We start from the raw sequence: 14812 nt of genomic DNA, 5'->3' as shown, positions 1-14812 counted from the left end.
ATATGAAATCAGAATAATAATTTGAGCCGTGCCATGACAAAACCAACATAATGGGTTTGCGACCAGCATGGATCCAGACCAGCCTGCGCATTCGCGCAGTCTGATCAGGATCCATGCTGTTCGCTATCACTTTCTTTACTTGTTATAGGGTCTGTAAGCGAACAGCATGGATCCTGATCAGACTGCGTGGATGCGCAGGCTGGTCTGGATCCATGCTGGTCGTAAACGCACTACATTGGTTTTGTCGTGACACTGCTCATTTATGCCTAACATATTTCAGGTAATCTGAACAAACATCAAACTCATCCAGTAATATCATCGCAGACAGCTGATTTCCAGAGTTTTACAGACATTGGTGCCGCTTCTATTTCAAAGGACAGAATTATCATCCATGGTAAATGTTGATTAATAATATCTGTCATATGTTGCGGTTCAGATAGGAATATACGTCCCAAGGGGACACCGCCCATTTTGCAGTTAATGAGTTTATCGATTTAAACCGCCCATTGGCAGTTTGGAATGAAATGTTTTCCCGGATCCGAACCCGGGAAACACATCTTTTGATAGGGTTTTTCTTGCAATTTGAAAATATTATTTTCATTTTTTAAAATTTGGTTAACCGCATAAATATTTTTTTCTTTGGAAATTTAAAAATTTCATTTCAATCCATAACTTTTTTCTTAAAATTTAGCAATAAAATTTTATAACTTTTAATAACAAGGGGCAAAATGAGGTCATCCTGAGCATTTATTTCCCCTTTTTTTAAAATGACATCATTTTAACATGGTTCATTCAGTAAATGCGCTAAAATGATTTGCTTGGAGGAAAACCCCAGGGGCTTCCTTTACATAATGCAGCATGATAATAATGTAGCTTTTTGGGTTAATCGGATCTGTTCTGTTTCATTGAAGAAAGAAATTCACCTAAATTTTTACATGTTTTCAGGCATTTTAATGATATTTGCATGGATATTCTTCGCCAACTGTGGTATATTCATGGCAAGATTTTACAAGACTGTCTGGCCCGAAGGCATGGAGTGGTGTGGACAGAAACGTTGGTTTGTTGTAAGTGGCTTGGATTTGTTTTGAGCAATATCTGACCTTTATAATAAAGACTTCAGAATATGTCTCAGAAATTCTTTTATTTATATTTCTCAAAAGCTTTTTATTGTTGGTATAATTTTATAGTTTCCAAAAAGTTACTCATTGGCAAATTACCTAAACCATTAATTTTGTTCATCTGCTCCTTTTCGGCAGTCTGTACAATTATAGTGATAATTTTAGTAATTTGTATGGAAGTCAAATTACTACTTTGTTTACATTTTGCTACTTTTATGACACATTCTTTTACATTTAGTGCTACTTACTTCAGGTTACAAGCATCTAACTTGCTCCATAATCATTATTTAAATATATTAAATTTCATGTTTGCCTTTCTAAAGAAGTAAGAATGTTTCATTTCTTAGGCATATTGTGACTTTCAGTAAAGATATTATAGAAATCATCAAAAGATAATTGAGTTTGTATGTATTTTATTTACTTTTAAAGCCAGCTTCTTAATAACAAAAAATAGCCTGGATCAAATTAATGTAAATCAATGATTTTCATTTTGTTTTATATATAACAGTTACACAGATTGGCTATGGTGACAGTTTTCTTGTTGACAGCTGCCGCTGCTGTTATTATATTTGTACATGTTGGTGGTTACTCCGAGGTTTGTTCTATCTTTTTATTAAAATTAATTCCCATTTTCAGTAACTTAAACATTTTTGAAATTTATTCATGTACATGTATTTTTTTTTTAAAGTTGAAAACATTAAAATTTAATAATGCTTTTTTTTACAATGTATCACAGTATGGATATTTTACAAAATTTAAACTATAAGAATCTTACACCATCAGCTGGTACAGACGGAAATATCTAGATCCAGGGTAGCTGTTTATTATGGTAGCATGGCTCTGCTGCTTATAGTAGTGTATGAATTTACAATGAGGTCATTTTAAGAGCGCAATTTTATTCATAAAAGGCACATGGGAATGATGTAATTTAAAGCATGAGACTTGTCTTACATGGGGGTGTACGACAGTATTTTTCTAGCACCAGTGCAAAGGGTTGATAATCCTGTCTCATAGGCAAGAAACAAATAACTTAAATGGGCAGATAGAAAGCAATGTGGTACTGAAAGATACAATGCTGTTTAAAGATGGTAAAGATGGATTGTTTTGAATCATCTGCTCCTGAAAATGACCTAAAAGAGTAATATCTTTCAAAGTAGAATTGTAACCCCCAATTTTCTTTTTCATCCATTTGTTTCAAGCATCATTCTCTTTAATCATGTAAAGTGTCAGAAAATTCTGTGGACTTAAGTTCCAGTGTTTCTTTTTTTGCCTTCTTCCAGAAAATGTCTTCAATTTCAATATTCGTAATAGTATGCTTAGCTTTTAACTTTTTAAAATTGATTTTTAACTATTTGCCATTAAATACCTATAATTGACAGAAACTTCAAATTGCTGAGTATTGAAACCATGACCTGCAAGAGATTTATTTGTATAATTACAAAGTATATGTATATGCCATGATTTTTCAAATTATGTTTGAAAATGTTAAACAAAGTGTGTTTGTCTCTTCTTCATTTTTCTATTTATATATGTACTTAAGTGTACAAAAATGTATACCATTTAATGGGAAAATGGCCATTGCAATAGATGAAATAATTTGTTTTAAATTTAAACCAAAAAATGAAAAATCTATATTAAGTGTATTACTTTGATCACTGTTTCATAGAATTCAAAGACAGCTTAATCAATCTTATAGACAAAATACTAGTATATCATACTCTGTTAGAAAATTGGCCTTTTAGATATATAGATAAATACATGTTCTGTGAATTTAAATGAGTATACCACTTTTGTAGACAGAAAATCATGTGCACATAAATATCAGTTTAACTTACTTATAATAATTGATTATTGGATGGTTGTCTCAAATCGATGACATATTGCTTCGTTAAAACTTATACTGTTGCTAATTCAATTCAATCATACATAACATAATATAAATGTTTGGATATGGTTTTAGTTTATTGACCAAGACCTTTACTTCTTCAAATATTTTTCAGATTGTTGGAACTAACTTCCAGAAAGCTCATCCTATACTAGGAATAATTGTAATGTGTTTAGCAACAGTAAATGTAAGTAAAAACAAGGTTTAAAGCAGTGCTATTCCCTAGTTCATGTGATTTTCATAATTATTTTTATATGAATTAAATTAAAAAATCATAATAGTTAAAAAATTGTCAAGTTTACAAAATAAGATAATAAATTTAGCCTAAAAGTCATGCCAGTGTTGTAAATATTCATGTAACCATTTTGTCAAATTTGCAACGATTTTTTCTCGCTTGAACACTGTGTGCAACCACTTCACATCCTGTCCCTTGTTTATATAGACAATAAAAGGGAAACACATTTGTCTTTTGTAAATCTTGAATGTTTAGAAATCAGATATTTGGCATGAAGCACTTCCTTGCAGAGCTCTATAAATACATACATTTTATAAGATATGCAGCTGGGGTCAAAATGATGCACCATATATGACATAATTATTTACTTCTGCATTGAAGAATTGTGATAGTGTCTAGCAAGGTATCTCAAGTGAGCAATCTTGGGGTCATCGTGGCCCTCTTGTATAAAGTTTCTAGTGTATGGCTTGCAATTTGATAGTCAATGTTCGCCCTGTTTTCTGTGTATATTGATATATTGTATATTATTTGATTTGTTTTATTTATATTTGCAGCCTATTATGGCATTGTTCAGACCACACCCAAATACACCAAAACGACCATACTTCAACTTTGCTCATATCACTGTTGGTGTAACAGCTTATGTTTGTGGAAGTAAGTTTCCTTTTTCCTGTGCTGAAATAAGTTTAATTTAATAGTAATGTTGAATGATCAAACAAGTTTTAAAGTAAAACAGATAATTTTCTATATACAACAAATGGGAAAAGATGGACAAATCTTGGGCAATTTTCATAGACATTTTATGGCTTATTAACAAGTGGCTAGATGGAATCTGCCTTGCCCAAAAAAGACGACATTTATATGAATGAACAGACAATTTTTGCAACATGGTCATACAAGCAGTTTTAAAAATATCCAGAGACCTTTTACAAACATCATTTTTTGTTATGCTTGCTGTGAATATACTACATTCTTGCATAAAAACTAGGTACGCCAGTACACATTAACAGGGAAGAAAACGTGCATTAATTGATCAAATCACCTGAGCTGAAGCGATTTGTTGCATGATTTTTAGGTTTAGGTTGTGTGACTCAATGCGCCATGTAAGAAATGCTTACTGCAATGACGGCCCTTGTAGTTTAATTATTATGAAAAAATAACTGTCAAATGACAATTTGCTGATACTGATTTTTTTTATACCAGAAACAAATAATGTTACAAGGTATTGTCAAATGAGAAGAATAGCGCTAATGCACCTTTTGCCCTTCATCAATATCTGCATAAGCCCTCAGACTTCCTGATCCCTTGTTCTGTGGACTCTGACATCATATGTGTCCTCCTGCTTCAGCAGACTTTAACATATGAAAATAGGTGCATTATAAATAACCCTCTATTACTTCGCAAAAATGAATGTATAGCATAAATGGTAAACTATAATTTAAGATGTGTCTTAAATTGATGATAATTTTTTTTGCAGTTGTGAATATTTTTGCTGGTTTTGATCAGCCAGCAATAGAGGTACCGTTCAGTGCTAAAATAGTGATTTGGGTAGCTCTTGGGTGGATTGGTCTCATTGAGTTGACCTCATACATTTATGACTGTCAACATAAAAAAGGTAAGATTGTCATAGTAACATAGAACTAAGTAGTATTTCCTGTTCTAATTGATAACCATGTATTTAATTGTATTTAACTTGCTAGTTACATATAACTCCACTCTTTAGTTATTAAAGTTTATTTCATTTACTTCTGTTGTAGGTGTAAATAGTTCAAAATAAAATTGATGGTCAAGTAATGATAGTGATATGAATTCACTTCTTTCTAAAACTTATACAATTATGTAAATTTATGCCTTTCGGATATTCAATATTATATACATTTTGAAATTTCAATAAGTCCAATTTTTATTTCATTCATTACTTGAATCTGATAATTTGAATCAGAATTTATGTAATCATTATTTTTTATTATTAATCTAATATACATTGTATGTGAAAATCTTTTTAGAAAAGTTAATAACTCCGTAGATCTAATGCTTTTATAACTCAGTTTTAAGATAAAGTTAAGTTGTGTGTTATCTTTTTTCATGAAACATTTTTTTCACCAACTTTTTGATATAGTTTATATGATTTTGTTTAGTTATGTTTATACAATGTATATTATTGCCCTGATCATTTTTGTACCTGTGTAAAGTAGCTGGAATTTTATTTCTATCAGTACATTCAATTACGAAGTCACCTGACAAAGTTGATATCCAATCAAATGAAGGTATCTTAAAGCATGCAAATTCAGTCAGTTATTATACCCCCGAAAAAAAAAGTTTGGGGGGGTATATAGGAGTCACCCGGTGGTCGGTCGGTCGGTCGGTTGGTCGGTCGGGCGGTCGGTCGGTCGGTCGGTCCAGACGTCCGTTGCATTTTCCTTGTCCGGAGCATAACTTGAAAACTAATGGTTGGAATTCAATATAACTACATACAATGGTCAAGCACATTGAGAGGAAGTGCAGTGCATAAGAACCATAACTCTATCTTTCCTAATTACAGAGTTATTGCCCTTTGTTACTTTTCCTTGTCCGGGGCATAACTTGAAAACTACTGGTTGGAATTCAAAACAACTTCATACAATTGTCAAACACAATAAGGGGAAGTGCAGTGCACAAGAACCATAACTCTATCTAAAGTAATTACAGAGTTATTGCCCTTTGTTGCTTTTCCATTTGCTTTTTTTTTTGTCCTTTGCATTTTCCTTGTCCGGAGCATAACTTGAAGACTAATGATTGGAATTCAATATAACTACATACAATGGTCAAGCACATTGAGAGGAAGTGCAGTGCGTAAGAAACATAACTCTATCTTGACTAATTACAGAGTTATTGCCCTTTGTTACTTTTCCTTGTCCGTGGCATAACTTGAAAACTACTGGTTGGAATTCAAAACAACTTCATACAATTGTCAAACACAATAAGGGGAAGTGCAGTGCACAAGAACCATAACTCTATCTAAAGTAATTACAGAGTTATTGCCCTTTGTTACTTTGCGATTGCTTTCTTTTGTCCGGACCATAACTTGAAGACTTATTGTTGGAATTCATTATAACTTCATACAATGGTCAAGCACATTGAGAGGAAGTGCAGTGCATAAGAACCATAACTCCATCTTGACTAATTACAGAGTTACTGCCCTTTGTTACTTTTCCTTGTCCAGAGCATGACTTGAAAACTACTGGTTGGAATTCAAAACAACTTCATACAATGGTCAAGCACAATAAGGGGAAGTGCAGTGCACAAGAACCATAACTCCATCTTGACTAATTACAGAGTTATTGCCCTTTGTTACTTTTCCTTGTCCAGAGCATAACTTGAAAACTACTGTTTGGAATTCAGTACAACTTCATACAGTTGTCAAGGACATTAAAAGGAAGTGCAGTGCACAAGAGCCATAACTCCATTTTGACAAAATACAGAGTTACTGCCCTTTGATACTTTTCCTTGTCCAGACCATAACTTAAAACGTACTGGTTGGAATTCAAAACAACTTCAATGGTCAAGCACAATAAGAGGAAGTGCAGTGCACAAGAACTATAACTCTATCTTCAGTATTTATAGAGTTTTTGCCCTTTGTTCTTTTTCTTTGTCTTTCTGGACTTATTACAGAGTAATTCAATTAAACTTCATCAATGGCCAACCACATTGAAAGGAAATGCAACATACATGAACCACAATTATCTTTAATTGCCCACAACCATAACTCTATGTTTCAATTCTATTACAAGGTATTCTGTTACTAGTAACATCCTCATTTCCGAAGCAGATTTGTGGGGGTATTAATCACATTTAGTGATAGTTCTAGTTTTTATTTTGTAAAACAAGTGTAATATATAGTACCAATTGTTGTACTTTGTCATTTTAAAGTATTACATCGTAACTAGCTTATAGAATACAGTTTATCACATACACCACGGTGCAGGAGTGTAATAAACCCATTTAATAAATACAATATTACACTACTGTAATAACACTGTGATGTGACGTCAGTTGCATTATAAACAAACAAAGCGTAACTCTAAACCATTCTTATTTTATTTATGTGATAAACAGAATATTACTTTTGTGTAGATTCAATACTACATTTATTGCATTTGTTTGAATGAAATAATATTTTATTCAACTAATTCAATTAATTTTGTATTCAATCTACATTCAAAATCCTTTATTTCATTTTTCCTCTATTTATGTTTTGATTACAGTGTCATGGTGATACAAATTACTGTAGCTTTGGGTCATAATGACACTATTTTTCAAACAACAGAAAAACGGTGACATGTACCAAATTATCATTACGCTTTGATAGATTTATTACATACTAGCAGAGACATATAATCCGATGTAATGTCTCTGATACTAGTGTATCAAATGCATGGTAGGTTATCAAATATATAGAATTTTCCACGTTCCTATACATGGCTTTTTTAGTCTTACCGATATCTGTATTTGTATTAAAATTATCTTTTTAAGAAAATAAACAATACTTATCAAAGTCCATTAATAAACATTTATAATATACTTCAGGGGGCCTTTATTTTTACATAACTTTTATTAATAGTATTAGAAGCTGCTTATTTTAAGTAAAACTAATGTGAATTAAATAGTATTTAAAATTTGCTATTTTGAAATAAGTTGTTGATAAAATTGACGATCAAGTCAGGAAAAGAGTTTAATTAGTTAGTATTTGATAAGCAATCAAATTCAGGCATCATAAAAATATCACTTATTTTTTCCTTTGTTTCAATTGAAATTAAAGTACATTTTAATATTTTCCATCACAAATTTGTATTTACCAGACACTTATTTAAGACATTATTGTCATAAAATTCCATGACTATTAAAAGAAATAAGATTATATTAAGTTCAAATGAGAAATTATAGATTAGTTAACATTTTATATCTAGGCCATTCATTAGAAAACTTCATGTTGACCTATTTTCATGAACAAATCATTTCATATTTAAAATTAAAGTGACATAATATGCTCATTTATATTTGCTGTCATGTTGATCTTCAGAATAACTATCATTATGATCATTCACCAAAATTGATAATAAGTAATGTTTAGGTTAAAATATAAAAACTCCTAAAATATAAAAAGACTGCCCATTTTACTCTTTTCATAATTTGAATATTATTGTTACATTCTGAATGATATTTAAAGAATTTTTCTCGAGTCACATGGGTAATTGATTAGACATGTGAAACAAAAATATAAAATTGAAAACATCATGGCAAAGTTACTTTAAATAACCTGTACCCTTTTACCTGTATACCAACCTTTTACTCTTGGATGGGCATATTGTCACTTAAAATACATGTAGTTAATATATAGTGATTTACTATCAGTCTTCTATTCGAGTGTTACTTATTAACATGTTTCCTCCACTTATACTCCATCCTAGGGCATGATGAGGGAACCTCTCCTATTCTTGGCTACAACAGTAATTATGTTGTATTTTATACATTGCAACATGAAACTATTCTATACACTTCAAAATAGATAGTCTAGTTACATGTTTGAATCTCTAACTTTGCTTGACCTTAACACCAGTGTTTGCAAGTTTGCAAAGTTGGTCCATCCTAATGATTGTGGCATAAATAAAAAAAAAAAATTAAAACAATTGAAGTGACTGCAGTTTGAAATACAAATGTATATAGGTCGTTAAATGTTATTTAATAAGAATAACTAATATTGTGAAATGACATAAATGACATACAAACAATTATTTTGTTTCATTTAAAAAAGTTCTTTGTTAGGTAAATTTTGTTGCCTAGCAACCTGACCATATGCAGATAAAACACTGATGTTTAGAAGCGACATAAGTGCTGATTATTTTCGCCATTGATGTTGTCCAGATCGTTCTTGTACATTTACAGAAAAATAGCTCTTCATGGGTTTTGTATTGGCAAAAGAAAAATAAATTGTTTCCAATGTTGTATATCTATTTTAAATTATTTCAAAATATGAAAAGAAAAAAAAATTCATATGGTGAAATGGTATCAGCAATTGTGTTAATATTGACATATAATCATGAATGTCTTTCAAGATTTGGCTCGGTGCATGAAGGGTTGGCTTTCAAATAATTACTTTATGAGGGAATAAAAAGAGGCTCTCACCAAAGAATTATAAATAAAAGTTAGTTTGTCTCACTTGTTCCAGATTCAATGTGCCTAATTTAACACCTGTTCCATGTTTAAATATTAAAGTGTGCATAAACTGTTGCTGGGTGCGAGGGTGTGGACTTGCTACTGCCGTACATGGACATGTTTAATCAAAACAAGCCTGAAACATTTCAGTTTCACCATGTTTGTCTTAGTAACCTTTATTGTTTTAATTTTTGACCATCAAAAAATATTATTTAAATATAAAATATGAACTTTCTAGCTGATATGTCATTTTAATCAAATTTATAATCATACAGTGCACTTTGGCCATTATAAGTCCCGCCAAATAGTTTAAAATCACGTAAAGTCGAAAGGCAAATACTTAGTGAGTCAGAGACGGAATAGAGATATTGTTCAGTAATGAAGTTCAAATTGGTCACTTATTCCCTCATTTTGGCTTAAAATCATATTTATTTTCTCTTTTCTGCTAATAGTAATTACTAAATGTGATTTTGTTTGCATGTATGACACATGGATAAGAAAGATTCTCAGGCTTTTATGATATCTATCTTTATTTCCCATTACTTACATTGAACTCAGTCTTTCTAAAGTTTTTTTTATCTAACATTCTCCCCAGTCTTTCATTAACTTCTATAAGTTACATTGACCTAAATCTTTCACTAACTTTTACCCCAGTCTTTCTTGAAAGAACTCCACTGAGGTTAATATTAAACATAGATCAAGTAAAACTCTTAAAATAGAATTAAAATAGAAGATCTGCAAATGATCTTCTAGAAATATCATATTATATTATAACTCAGAATTATATTGAAAATTTATTGTTTGTGCAACTCTTATCCCAATTTGAGTAAAAGCATGGCAAAAATTGCCAAACTTGCTTCTAAATGTGGAATTTCTAATGGAAGTGCTTACACTATAATTCATGGACATTTAGGCATGTGAAAAGTACTGGTATCTACCAGGTGGGTTAAACATGCAAATTAAGTTAGAGTCAAGAGCTTCAACAAGTGTTCAATGCAAAAATTCAGGATACTTCCACACTCGTCTTGAAACCAGAAAGGATTTTTATCTGTTTATGAAATTTGAAGTAGAAAAAGATTTCGGGACAATTATGAGCTAAGGCTGCTTTTGGAAATCAAACAGACAATTTTAATCTCAAAAGTAAAGTTCTTTTAAAAGAAAAATGGGCCAATTGCATTGAAGTAAAAAAAATTAATAAGAAAATTATTAAAAAATAATGTTAAAACCACCTTCCAATCTGTAAGTTAAAACCCCAACATTTTGGACAATCCTTGTGAATTCCAATAGCTAACAGTGGCCTCAGTCTTTCTCAAGTTCATATAACTAACATTTACCTTAATCTGTCTTAAGTTTTCCTTTACTTCCTACAACAATAATTCACCTTAACATTTCTTGAAGTCCCATAGCAATTATTGACCTGAGTCTAACTTTAATTTTTCCAGCTATAGTTTTCAGCTACCATTAAACCCAAATTGCTTCAGCTATAACTAACAATAACCTCAGTCTTTCTTGAATCTAATATTTAAGATTTACATTTTCAAACTTTTTATAGCTAACATTGACCTCTTTCTTGAGATCCCTTTTCAAAATTCCATTTTATTTAGTTCTATCCATTGTTTTCTCGTTTAGGGCACACGCATTCTTTTACTTTGGGACCATACGCCGCTTTTCATGGAATCGCACTACTGTGAAAACCGCCGTATGAATACATCTGCGGATGTTTCTAAATTCAAAATTTCACCATTACCGTGTTTGAATGTTGAATTCTGCTTAAGCCCATGCTACTGGGCGTTGACAGTTACTTGCACTTTCCAGTCACCGTCCATGAACAGGCTCAATCAACCGAGCCTTCAATATGTTCAGTTTTGCCATGTTTGGATTCTTTAAGGATTCTGTTTTTCTCTATTTTTTTTTCTATTTTTTTAATTTTCAAAACTAACATTGGCCTCAATCATTGTCGAAGTTTTACAGCTTACATTTAAATCTATTTTCAACTAGTTATAAAAACATATAGGAACCCAATGTTGGCATATATGGGCAATGACAAATATTGTCCAGAGCATATCTTCTATGGAGCGATTTAAGAATTTCATGTATTTGAAATACAAATGTTCAACACCATGAGATGTAGTGTTGTTTTCATGATCCAGGCCTTTAGATTGAAGGTCGAACATAGAGGTCAGAGGAAAACTGGGTCATAGCAAAACTTCTACATGCATTTAGGAATGCCAATATAATGTTCATACATGCTTACTTTAATGAGACTTTGTGTTGATCGTAAAAGCAAAGTCCCTTTGGCAAAGGTCAAGGTCATAGGCCAGATAATATGATAATACATGTACGGCTTATAGTTTTGGGTAGTCGGCTCGGAAATATTCACAATCATGAGACTGATCGAATGTTACTAGCATAATCCAAGGTAATATACACAAAAGCACGAGATATGATACATTTTCAAATTTTGTCTGAAGCATATCTTCTTTATGCATACCTGAATTTAAGTATTACCTTATTCATATTTTATATCAATGTAATGTAGCACACATAAGCCAGTCACACTTTGAGGTTGTCCAGAGCAAAACGTCTACATTCATTGAAGGATTTTAATATATCTTGGTACAAATGTTTACTATTGTGAAGTGGAATGTTGCATGCAAAACTCAGGTCTTTCTTGCTAAGGACAAGGTCACATGCAGAGTTCCAAGTTTAGATGAAACATTTGAAAATGTATGTACGGGGTATTTACTCATCAAGGATTCAGGGATCTAATGTAAATTCACCATCATGAGATTTAGCTTTTTGTGACAGACATAGTTTGTGACAATGGTACTCTTGTCAAAGCTAACATTGACCTCAGTCTTTCTGTTGAGATCTGATGGTCAGTATTGGTCGTTTTGAACCCTAGGACACAACAATGAGGACAGGGAAGATTTACCATTAACAACGGGAATAGTTATAATAAAACCACCTACATGTATAATTAGATTAAATACAAACTAATTTTGAGTTTACTGTACATACTATTCAAGTTACAATACCTATATGTAATAATAGTATAGATGTATAATTATAGATTTTGACACAAGTGTATCGATATAATATTGTTGGAAGACATATGTTTTAGATGGTATGGTAAAGGTTTATTTGACATTTATAAATGTACATATTACAGAAGACGGGACATTTGGTGAAGTGATATATTTTTCAGCACAACCTGAATTTTTTTATATTATGTAAAGGTTTTGTTATAAATATGTTGTAATTGTAGTATAACAGGACAACAAATATTGTAATAATTTTTCCACTCCTTTTATTCAAAGAAAAATACATTTTAACAATTAATGGTTTTACCTTATCGCAAATATATACACATGTTATAAGTATGTTTATTAGGCTCTTTTAGAGGGACTGCTCCATCTTGTCCAAGCTTGCATGGTGCTGCTTAATCTTAAACTAAATCTTTGAAACTTTTTATTGCCATATTTTTTCATATTTTATGCCAAATTTTATAATACTTTAAACCTTATTTGCAATATCTTGCATATTTTATGCCATTAGAGTTATAATATTTAAAACCTGAACTGCAATTATAAGCTTTCAAATTTTATGCCATCATTATTTATAATACTTAAAACCTTATTTGCAATATCTTGCATGATTTTATGCCATATTTATTATAAACCTAAAACATTATTTGCAATATCTTACATTTTTATGCCTTTATTTATTATTTATTTAAAAATGATAATTTTTATATTGTATTTATACTTTCTTTGTTATTAACTAATACAGCTATACAGTAACTGGCAAAAATATTAAAATATCAGGAAATAAATGTCCAGTCTCATAATATTACTGGTTGGGGACCACCAAAACCGGACAACCACCAAACCCGGACGGCCCTGAAAATGCTTAATTTAGTATTTTCTTTGTTCAGTGGTTGTCAGTCACTTTTTTATCAACAATAAATGCATGTTTCTTCTAAAAATAAATAAATAAATTTATTTCAACCACCGTAAATGGTAATATTTTAATGGCTATTTCAAGAATGTTGACGTTGAAATTTGGGGGTCAAGAAAACAATGCTTGACCTCATATACCAGCTATAATCATTTGCAGAGTAAACAATAGAATTTCCAAAACTTCAGCATTTGTTGCTGAAATATTGTCTATCATGTTAAAAATTAAAAATCAAAACACCCAAGCTTTTATCTGAATTAAATCACGTCATGTACATAAATGTCCGGACACATGGTACTGTAGTGTAGACAATTGAGGTAATTTTGATACCTCCTTGTCGAGCCTCAGATATAAGTGTCAATACAATCAGAAATAAACAAACTAGTTTGTTAGTTAGGAGAAGAACCTAGCTGAACCTTGTCAATTTTTTTGGTCTCTAGGTTAAAAATTATGAAATCTGTACAGAAAAATGTTCAAAAAGTGTCCGGTTGATGGTCCCCGACCAGTATAGAAATATAATTTTGTTAACCATGAGAAAGACATAGAAAGGCATCAGCATTGCGCTTGTTTTAATGTTTTTCAGCTGTTAATTATTTCATTTTAAGACCCCATGAATTATGACCACTTTGATTTAATCAATTTACATTCATTATAGAAAAACGGTAAACATTTAAAGATTAAGATATTCAGAATATCAAAGTACTGAGTTCTAAATATCCTGTTAGATTTTCGACATTATATACATTATTTACATTTGTATTTATATAACTTATTATCAAATCTTTTATCATAAAATTGTTTTATGTCATTCAGGTTCTAAAGGTGAAGCATATGAAATGAAAGACGCAGCAGCAGATAACGCACCTGTGACCCAGGTATGTGAAAAAATCGTAGAATTACTTGAAAATGTAAAACAAGTTTATAACTATAGGTAAATAGCTGTTATGGAGGAAACATTTAATCAAAGAATGGTTGAATTGTTGCAAAGGTTTACCCTAAAATTGATTGGACAACCTAAAGCATGTAAACCTTTTTATAAAACTTAAAATAGTTAATAGAATAGCTCTTGTAAATATGTTTATTTGCTATAGCTTAATGGTCAACCTGATCTGACATTTTCCAGTATAACTGGCATTACCTAGTACCACTGTTCTACGTTCTGTTTGGGTTCCGTTTTTCTCTGCTTTGATGTAAAAGATGATATGCCCAGACAACACTAATCATTCTTCTCCTTGATTTTTCTGGAAAAAAAATATTTATATAAATCATTTCATTTCAGGCTGTGCCAAAATTCAAGATTGTTATACTCTGTGTACATGTAATTGGACTGTTGGCTTTTGCGATCGCAGCATCTGCTATAGTTGCTATGGGAGATGATATGCATGATGAAATGTAGAGTTACCGTGATGGTGCAAACTATTT

At 31.3% G+C, this 14812-nt stretch overlaps 1 protein-coding gene across 1 annotated transcript in view; it reads left to right on the top strand.

Moving 5' to 3' along the window:
• LOC132745748 (putative ferric-chelate reductase 1) overlaps positions 1 to 14812 on the top strand; it is a 57765-nt gene that overhangs the window by 34119 nt on the left and 8834 nt on the right. The window contains exons 12-19 of the mRNA XM_060734718.1: positions 281 to 394; positions 946 to 1064; positions 1627 to 1713; positions 3119 to 3190; positions 3793 to 3892; positions 4716 to 4853; positions 8686 to 8724; positions 14204 to 14265. Coding sequence (XP_060590701.1) covers positions 281 to 394; positions 946 to 1064; positions 1627 to 1713; positions 3119 to 3190; positions 3793 to 3892; positions 4716 to 4853; positions 8686 to 8724; positions 14204 to 14265 — 731 coding nt within the window. The remainder of the gene's footprint in view (positions 1 to 280; positions 395 to 945; positions 1065 to 1626; positions 1714 to 3118; positions 3191 to 3792; positions 3893 to 4715; positions 4854 to 8685; positions 8725 to 14203; positions 14266 to 14812) is intronic.

This window comes from Ruditapes philippinarum, unplaced genomic scaffold, assembly GCF_026571515.1.
Source record: "Ruditapes philippinarum isolate M1 unplaced genomic scaffold, ASM2657151v2 ctg895_1_1_1_1, whole genome shotgun sequence".
Taxonomy (NCBI): Eukaryota; Metazoa; Mollusca; class Bivalvia; order Venerida; family Veneridae; genus Ruditapes; species Ruditapes philippinarum.
This window is presented reverse-complemented; position numbering and strand designations above follow the sequence as displayed.